General features: G+C 38.3%; 1 protein-coding gene across 5 annotated transcripts in view; it reads left to right on the top strand.

Annotated features, from left to right (window-relative positions):
* The first annotated feature begins 24 nt into the window (after positions 1 to 24).
* The window catches only part of CLIP4 (CAP-Gly domain containing linker protein family member 4), a 32683-nt gene continuing 22790 nt past the window's right edge, over positions 25 to 9917 (top strand). The window contains exons 1-7 of one of the 5 annotated variants that reach the window (XM_026845241.1): positions 25 to 366; positions 1692 to 1757; positions 3084 to 3144; positions 3728 to 3874; positions 6208 to 6347; positions 7245 to 7338; positions 8220 to 8381. In XM_026845241.1, coding sequence (XP_026701042.1) covers positions 3742 to 3874; positions 6208 to 6347; positions 7245 to 7338; positions 8220 to 8381 — 529 coding nt within the window. In that variant the 5' untranslated portion in view covers positions 25 to 366; positions 1692 to 1757; positions 3084 to 3144; positions 3728 to 3741. Of the gene's footprint in view, positions 367 to 415; positions 432 to 1177; positions 1302 to 1691; positions 1758 to 3083; positions 3145 to 3727; positions 3875 to 6207; positions 6348 to 7244; positions 7339 to 8219; positions 8382 to 9917 lie in introns of those variants that run through there. The other 4 variants (XM_026845242.1, XM_026845240.1, XM_026845244.1 and 1 more) reach the window with 4 other exon arrangements.

Raw genomic sequence — 9917 nt, 5'->3', positions numbered from 1 at the left:
AGCCTGCGGGGAGGGGAGGCGCGGCGGCCTCGCGGCTTGGGGAGGTGTTGCCGCCTGCCCCTGCCCGCTGAGGCGGCGGCTGGGCCCCCCCCGGCTCCCCGGGGCTTCGCTCTGATGAGCGGCCCGTGATCCGAGAGGCACCTGCTTTTCTGCTGGGGGAGGTGGCGTGGGAAGCTTGGAACGAGCAGAGCCGGCCGGGACAGCTCGGAACCTGAACTCTCTTAAAATTGCAGCTTCTCAAAACAAAGTGCCGTGTTGCAAGAGGGCCCCCGCACACCAGCGGAAAAACCAGTCTTGAGTGTACCTGTAGACACACGTAACATGTCCGCCATTCGTGCTGTACATTTTATGGAGCAAGCAGATAGCGTACGTGCAAGAGTCTTGTTGTCTGAACTTAATTTTTCTGCTTCAATATATATGTTACATAATAGGTAATCCATTATATGTGGTTGCTGTCAAAAATAGCATCACATCTGTGACATGTTCTCTTATCAAAGTCCTAGCACAATTGTTTTTCATCGCTTAAAGTGATTGTGCGTTTGCAAGGTTTTTTTATAGCACTTGCAGGAAAACTTCGTGCTTTAACGCAAATTGCAATTCACAAAATCTGGAGTAGGTGAAAAAGTCGGATCCGGTATTATACAACTTTTTTCCTTTTTTTTTTTTTATGCAGAGGTACCATGTACTTTGTAACGTGTGGGTATCAGGAAACCTGTAGTTACTTTTCAGTCTTGTCGACATAAATGTGTGTGCATCTCATGACTCCTTCAAGTTTTCTTTTTTTTTTTCCCAATGATACTTCTCCTTTATTTTTAATTCGGTTAGAAGAACTGCATGTATGGCTGGCAAGTAGTATGATACTCTCTGCTGTGATAAACTACACTTAACAGTAGTTTGGCAGTGCTGTGAACAGAAAAATTCTGTCCTTTCATTGGATTTCTCTAACTGTTTCTTTCTGCCTGTCTGAATTTGTCTTACTAATGTAGGGAAATCATTGCTCTTTTGGAAGACCTTCCATTCCATTTCACCCGAGTCTGTATGTCTTGGATATTATTAATACCCCAGGCAGTTGTGTTTTTGCTCAGAACAGAAGTTTCTGCAAGGACAATGTCTGTTTGTCTCTTTTCCCTTTCTTTGAAACATTTTTCAACCTTTTGCTTTCCTTTTGCCTTTCCAGATGTGCGTGTGTGATGTTAACTGGTTGTGATGTGCATATACCTGAGCTAGCAGACTCTGGAGGTAGTCACCTAGTCACTCCAGTGGGTGCAGAACATGTTGTTGCCTTGACATTGCATGGTTCAGTACTGTGTCATGACATGCTAATATATTTCTAGATCCAAATTAAAATCCCATGGTGTAAGGCTGTGCATGCTTTGGTCAGGGGGTGTTGGCACTAATCTAAACGCGTGGAGCCATTCTTTACGGATTTGGGTCGACACGTACGTTGTAGCACTTGGGTCTTCATGTCACTTACCCAACAGCACGGATTGTTTCCCTGCCTGCTTTGCTTTGGTAGTTTGTGGGCTGAATTCTTGTCACTGGTGTCACAGATTGTATTCTGCCCTCTGGCCCATCAGAGTGCAAGATGCCCTGGATACTTGCAAATGCACAGATTCTGTTTGGTCTGCTTTTCTGTGTGCAGTAAACAGTCTTTTTTGTAATAATTTTCAAATGTCTCTGTTGATTTCTAGTTTCAGCAACATTTGTAATCGTACTTTGCAAATCTCGCCTCTTCCTGTTACCATCTGCTCAGTCAGGTCTGGCTACTTTTCACTTTGTTTTGTTTCCTTAGAATTGTACTGGCAGCACTGTGCAAAAAGCTTGTAATGCCTTTCCTGTCTTTTTCTAACTTAACAGGTTCAGCTATTCTCTTATGTACTCATGCATATTGTTCCTTTGTGCATTTCATGAGAGCGTCTGATGTGCTACCTGTGAAAAACTCTTGTGGATTTTTGTGTTTTACAAAGCTTCATTTTGTTTTGCCATAGCCTCTGAACAATTATCAGATGGTAGCAAACTTATTTTACTGTTGCCCTACAAAAGTGGTTTAATTAATGACTTACAGCTTAAGAGACTTTCAAGTCCCTCATACAAGAAAGCTGTTGCTGTCATGTTTTATGATGTCTATAAAGCCATTCAAAATGTAAACTCTAGCTTTTCCTTACTAGATGAATAATTAAAGTAATTAGCGATATTTTTGGCCTCGTTGAATCTATGAATGCTTAAGCCAATGCAATTTGATAATGCTGTGGGAAGAAATAGTCCTGCTCTTCCCGGTGGCTTCCTTCTTGATCTTCCCTTTGTGCCAGCACATGCCTTTGTACAGCTGCATAAGACTGAGGAAATAAACTAGTTGGAGAAAAATGGACATTTTTCACGTGGACCTCTTTTCCAAGTTGAGGACAGGGTGAATTGTGCATAGTGTGCAAGAAGAGGAGGTTTTAATTTATTTATTTCAAGATCAGCATCTGTAATCCACTGATAAAGTGCATTTTATATTAGAATGTAGATAATGTGAGGTTCCCAAATACTGTGGCAAATATATTTGGGGAAATATCAGAATAAATATAGTCACATAGCTTGTTGTGTGTAAGATACAAAAACCAAAATAAGTCTCAAAACCAGACTAGTTTTTTATTTTTCCTGTTTACTCGTGTGTATAGATTATATATAATAAAAACTAACATGCCTCAAAGCTCCACAAATTCTTTCTGTTAAGCAAAGTGGCTAAACAAATTCCTGAGTAAAGAGCACTGCGTAACAATCTTCAGAATAAAAATTTACATTGTTTAGTAGAAGTGCTGCTGCTTTTACCCTCACTATTTAACCATGAAAATTCAAGATGCAGAATTTTACTTTTCCAACTGTGAGATGTAGTCTCCAATAGTGGAGTAATGCCTGTTGCTATTAAGAATAATGTTTTTTGTTACTTGTTACTGAATTTGCCCAAGTAGGTGTCTAACATGGGGTAGCCAGCTCTCCTCTGATCTTAGTCTGTGAACCGTAGCCAGAATGTAACTTGGCTTGGTTGTTAGAACATGTCACTATAACTCTGTACAGCCTCTCTCTCTTCTCTCTCCTAGGTTGCTCTAAGGCCTGAAAAGTTGTCTGAAACAACACCAGGGTGGAGGTTACAACACTGTGGTAAGTATGCTATTTTAAAACATGGAGGGGAGAAGCTGGGAAAGGAGCTGGTATGGAATCATGAGTCCAGGACTGAATCACTTGGTGATGAATTGTCTGCAGCTTCATGTGGGAAGATTAAATTGCTGAGAATTTCAAAAGAGAAGGTGATAGCTGGTAGCACATTCTTGTTCATGGTGAAGGAATGGAATATGCATGCAGAGTGTGAAGACAGGTACTTGATGCTTCACATTTTCATAAATCTATAAAACACACTAATCCATTCATCATCACTGTGTGGTTGCTAATTATAGCATTATTATTTTCATTACTGCTTAAGGGGAAAAATGGGAAGAAATAATTCTGTTTTCCATTAAAAATATGCAAGTTTAGTGATGAAGTGAAAATTAAAAGTTGGCTCTCCTTGACTGTACTGTACTAGCTTTTGCTAATGACCTTTATTAGTTTGTAAGAATGTAATGGTAGTAATAGTTTATGTTTGCAAAAAGGAAAGATATTAGTCTCATTGTACATTACATCTCATGATAGAACTAATCCAGAGTATTTCTAGTGATGTTATTTATTAATTTTTTTCCTCCTAAAGTGGCTTTCTAGAAGATGACCATAGAGGATCTCCCAGAACCTTCCTTAGAAGGAGATTCCCTCATTGAAAGAGAAGGGTTCTTATTCCCAAACTCTGACACACCTGTTACTTTCTCTGTTGCTGCAGCACCAATGCCTTCAGACTGTGGTATGTACTTTTAATAGAAAATTAATTTGTGACCGGCGAAGAATAATTTTGAAATTTAAGAAAAGCTATCGAGTCTTAATTTATTCCTTCTCTTCAGAAAAAGTTTACTGCTTCTTAAAGGAAATCTCTTATTATTTTTTAAAGGAAATGAACGATGAAGACCCATGTTTTTTCTGTTTTTCTATGGCATGCATTTTAAATTATAATGTCTCTTCCTTCTTACTGTTTCTTCTCTGTCTGTGGTCAGATATTTGTGTTAAGATGTGAAATTGCAGTAATTGAATGTAGTTAAGCATCTACATCACATTTAAAAAACTCTGGAGTCACACCTTTTGCTCGTGCTTTCAGTATGTAAAGAATAGACTGTAAGGGGATGTTTCTATCGAAAGTGTGGATGTTTGTGGACTGTGAAATGAGTTTTAGAAATTGTAGCAAGTATTGCTTATCAGCTTTCGAAATAGTTGAGCTGTCTTTACGTGTATAAATTATAATAATACTCAAACAGGGTATAATATATTAAATGTCACTGTAGGTAAGGATCTTCACAGATAGCTACAATTCTAATGCCTTTGAATATTGCAGAAGTTAATAGCATCTGCATACCTTAAAAATGATTGCCTCCACCTCTGTTTTTCCCATGCATTGATTACAGCAATCAACTGTATTCAGGAAAAATAAATAGATGTCATGTTCTGTTCTGTTTGGACAGCCTCAGCATTCTTGAGAGCCATTGGTGAGTTAGCACAGGTTGGAAATTTAACAGTTCCATAGGATATATTTTAGTACATGAACATGTGTCTTTATATGGTTTAGCCCTGTTCTCATGTCTGTCCTATTCTACTCGAAGTACTGTCATGATTTATTCCATTCTGCCTTCTTATTCCTTAGAAAATTTTCTATTCATCCTCTTTAAACTTTGTTGTGTTGTGATATCTTCTCATAACACTACAGTATCACTACTATCTGTCCTACACAGTCTATGCCTACTCATTTAATAAAAGAAATTCCTTTTATAGGAGATCACTGTCATCTGTGTAACAGTGATGTTACTGAATCTGGGTAAAGAAGGTTAAACCACAACAAAGATTCTTGGTTCTTACATTAAGTGCATTTATTTTTCCTTAATACCGTTGAGCACTGTAATCACTGCATGGGAAAGACAGAGGTGACAAAGTAATGTTGTAAAGCATTTAGATGCCCTTGTCATCCTTTCATGGAACTTTCTGTTTTAAACAGATTTTCTGTAACATTTCTTTGGTTTACAAAACCTGCAGCTGATCATCACCTGTTCTGATGGCTGTTTTCCTTTTGAGGAAAGGTTATGCTGATTCATCCAGAGGTGGTTTGTACCATGTCATACACCCAGATGGCTGATGCTCTATTTTACTTAACCTGTATGTCTGTTCTGAGAGCCTTGTCTCTGCGATTGATGGAAGCTGACACGGTACATTTATTTGAAACCTTTTTAAAAGGCAACTCCCTGATAGCTGCAGTGAGGGTAAAAGTTCAGTGATTTCCATGATTCAGTCATTTGCTGATGACAGTAGGTTCTGCTTCCATTCCCTCTTCAAATAGCCATTGCTCTCCAGGTTCTGTCATATAATTTTCTAGAGCTGGAAGAAATTTCACAAATGTAAAATACAGTATGTGTCTATACATGCACACACATACGCCTGTAAGAAAGATGAAATATCATACTTTAATGATAAGGTGTTTTTTACACCTCTATTTTGGGTTGCCTGAAGCAAAATGAGGCTTAAAATTTTAAAAATAGATGTTTTTTCTGATCTTGGTTTGGTGGTTTAATTTTTAAAGATGTGTGTTACCTGTAGCTGCCACCAGCTGGGACTGTTACATTCATGAAATATCTGAAAATAATGGAGCCATAGACGGCCTTCCTGATTTGTTCATGTGTTTATATTTGGGTATGTTTTATGTAAATTGTGGTGGAAGAAGAAGGAAAAGACATGTTTTGTAGCATATGGAGAAATTATGTACACATTTAATCACTGAGAGCTCCAGAGACTTGTCTGTGCTTGGGAACAGCTTAGAATCAGCAGTCTTTGGCTGCGCATCTCTGTTAGCCCTTGCCTCAACTTAAAATCAGTCTTGCAGTACCATTGGCTGCTGATTCAAAGCTTTTTCAGAAATATAAGCAAGACTTTAGTATTAAAGGAAAAATAGACCAGATATTAAAGAAAATTATGTAAATTAATTCAACGTTCTGTGTGATTAGTAGTGAAGTGACTCTCCTTTGCCTCTGGCTCCGACAAGCTAGATGTATGTTAAAACTTACAGTTGTACTTAATGATTCCTTTTTTTTTTTTTAACAGAGTTTTCCTTCTTCGATCCCAATGATGCAGCATGCCAAGAGATACTTTTCAACCCTGAAACATCAGTTTCTGAATTGTTTGCTATCTTAAGGCAGTGGGTTCCACAGGTCCAGCAAAATATTGATATTATTGGGAATGAGGTGAGGTATAAATGAAGATCCTTGAAAGCTCTTAGTGTTAAAGAAATACTATGTTGACAATGCGTAAAACCAGTTCCTTCAGAAGCAGAAGTAATCATAAACACAGATACAGTTTCTGCCTTTTAACAAGTAGTTACTGATCAGTGCCTTGTATTCCACATGTCAGCTTTCATTTGGAAAGAGAAAGATGATGGATAAAAATTCAGTACATTTGGATAGATGGTAGAAATCATGTTTCTTCTCAAAGCAGTTGTTTAGAGCCCCTTCACCCTGGTGTTTCAGTTTCCTGCTTAGCAGTAACTGTAAACTCCAGTCTATAACGTTACAGTGAAGCCTGACCTTAAGGGCAGTGATTCCAAGGCACAGAATGAGTTAGGAACTGAAATCTCTTGGCAGCCTGCAGTAGGCTGCTTTCAGAAGACACCCAGTTTCTAGTAATTCCACCCTACTCTCTTATTTTTCTTCTTCTGGATTACAGGCTTTTCTAGACAGGTGGGGGAGTATAGTAAAGATTTTTCCTACTGTAGTATGACTGGGGGCTTTTTTGGGGGGAAGATTGTTGAGAGATCAGAGAACAAGGGCGGGACTTCATAAAGTTATTTTTCCTGTTGTTCAGTTAAGCAGTTAACTTTTCAGCCGGTGAAATGTATGTTAAAAGTAATAATATAAAGAAGCATTAAATTCTGTAGACAATGAAGGTTAATGATATCTAATACTATTTATTGCGTTTGTGCCTGTTGCTCAGTTCTGCAGTTACAGTCTACTCTGGAAGGATTCTTTATTATTAGCCATTAAAATGAATGCAGGAGACAATATATCTGAAATAAGTTACTAAATAATACTGATGTCAGAGAGATGCCCGAGCTAAAATGTGCTTGTTTCCCATTTGTCTCTCAGATCATTAAAAGGGGTTGCAATGTGAATGACAGAGATGGACTGACTGACATGACTCTCTTGCATTACACTTGCAAATCAGGGGCCCACGGTATTGGTGAGTAAAGAAATGTCATCAGAGATGTAAAAACCTATTTTTTTAGCTGACCTAACAGTCAGCTAATCCCGCTGAGTATTAGAGAATTTTTCCTTGCAATGCTTGGTTAGTGCTTGGTTTTGGTTCTCCTTGTGGCCATGGAAAGGAAGATACAAACCTGCAGCACAGTTGTTGCTGTGGCAGTTGGGATTGAGTTAGTGGTACAGATATTGCAAGGGGTAGTACCAGTGTAACGTAGCAAAGGCTTTTTCACGCTGAGGTACAAATTGTGGACTAAGCTACCAACAATTTTCTTACACGAGTGAAACTAGAACATTTAGGTGACTGGCTGTTCTTTGGGGTTTTTTCTTTCTACTGACATGATCAGGGTGAAAACAATCATCTTTTTTTTGCATTACTGTGATGATAAATACTGGAAATAAGAGCGTATTTAACTCTGAACATCCCTACTAGCTTTTCTGTATTGTGGTATGTTTTTGTTGACCCAAACCCAGTTCTCTTGACTTTGAACTAAGTTTCTGAGTGTGGTCTGGCATAGGTTAGCTTTTTTCTGGTGTTGGCAGATCTTTTAACATAAACTTCAGCATTGTGGCATATAGTTTTATTTCTTCTGTCAGATAATACAATCCCTGGTGTTCATCGGTGGCACATTATTTACATTAGGGATAAACAGGTATTATTATATACTACAGTAGAGGTTTCAGCCCTTTATGATAAAAGGCAAAGATTTCTGCATCCTAATCCTGAAAAGCAAGGTGTAGTAATTGTTCTGCTATGAGCTTTAAGGGTTTAACGTACATTATGTGTTACACATAAGCGTGGGCATGGTATTTGAGGTCAAAGAAATCTCTAATGCGTATTTTACAAAATGTACCTTGCAGGTGATGTTGAAACCGCTGTAAAATTTGCAACGCAGCTTATTGATCTGGGTGCTGATAGCAGTTTACGCAGCCGTTGGACAAATATGAATGCCTTGCATTATGCTGCCTACTTTGATGTTCCAGAACTGATTAGTGTTATTTTGAAAAACGCAAAGCCAAAAGGTAGGCATTGTTATTCCTGTTTCGTGTAGTTGTCCGTATTTTGTTATTCTGTTGACCCTGGGTTGGTGTGTAGAGTAAGTGTGGAGTTTGTTTATCCATGATACAGAAATAGTTTCTAATTTCTTATTCTTCTAGTCAGCCTCATTGGTTCATTTTTCCTCTTACCCTATTTTTTTTGGTTTACTGTGCTGGTTCCATTGCTGGTTTTTAAACTTGAGCTTTTTACAAGGTGGTAGAGAAGTATCAAATAGAACAGAAGGCAAACAGGTTAATTCTAAGTTGTTAAGGACTAAGAGAACATATGCAGAAAACGAAAGATGTAACTATTCTGGTAAATTCTTAGCATTTTCAAGACTCTTTAAACATTAAGAATTACGTTTGAAATGTTGGGAGAAGGGTAGAGGAGAAGCGGGAATTTGGCAACCGCATATGGCAAACCAGTGACTGAAGCAACTTTGACGTGCTCCTTTTTCCCACTTGTTGGCTATCTGGAAAGTCATGTGTAAGGAGCAGTCTGACTTTAGTGTTTGACATAAATAGCTAATAGCTTTTGGAATTACAATAATTGCTGGATTGGTATTTGGAGCCCTATTTATACTAATGCAAATGGAATTACCAAAATGGTTCTGAACCAGAACCATTTGTTCCTAATTTGGTCAGGGTATCAAAACCACTAAGCAGTTTTAATGCTCGAATTGTACAAATGTTCATTTGCTGTACTGAATATCATCCTGATTGTGCCATTTTGAAAAACGATTAATACACTTTTTTAGCTAGTTGTAACTAAAAGACTGTCTCAAAATTCTGCAGAGCTGATAAGTTTTTGGAGTACACAAGGCTTCCTTGTCATATCTTGAGTCATCATGGAGGTTAATTGTTCAACAGAGCTGTTATTGGTATGACGTGCTTAAGAGGTTACAGGTGTAGGATGGTAACAAAAGACAAAATAAGACTGCACAGTAGTTAAGTCCGTGTCTCATTTCAATAGTCCTATCTCCATAACTGGCATCAGCAGATGAGGTCTTCTTTCAGATCTCCTTTGCATTTGGTGTTTTCGTCTCCTCCTGTGCAGAGCCTACGGAAGGGGTGGGAATTTGCTCAGATTTCCAAGGAAACCACTCTGGTTAAATGCCTTGGCAGCTGGCAACTCTTGGATAAGCAAATGATGTTTGTAATCTCAGAAAGTGTATAAAATTTGTCCTGTGACATGAAAACAATGGATGGTCTGAATGAATAGAAAGAATAATCTTAGCTCCATACTTGATCAGGCAGTTCCCAGAGAAGAGAGGAGAATGGACGTAGAAGGCAGATATGCCTCAGATGGATCTGTACTGAATGAGAGATAAAGGGGTTGTTAATGTATAAATAACTTTTCAAGACAGTGGTATACTGAGACACCCATTGTGAACAGCCAGTACCACAGATGTTTCCTTTTGATGTACTGCTACACTGTTTATGACACTCTGCAGTTAAATTCTTTATACAGATTTACGCCTCAATTGTTAGAACAGAGATCTAGTTTGTTCTTAGATTTTG

This window comes from Athene cunicularia, assembly GCF_003259725.1.
Source record: "Athene cunicularia isolate RWA chromosome 3 unlocalized genomic scaffold, athCun1 chr3_part1, whole genome shotgun sequence".
NCBI classification, from domain to species: domain Eukaryota; kingdom Metazoa; phylum Chordata; class Aves; order Strigiformes; family Strigidae; genus Athene; species Athene cunicularia.
Note: the sequence above shows the minus strand (reverse complement) of the source record. Positions and strands in the feature narration are given on the sequence as shown.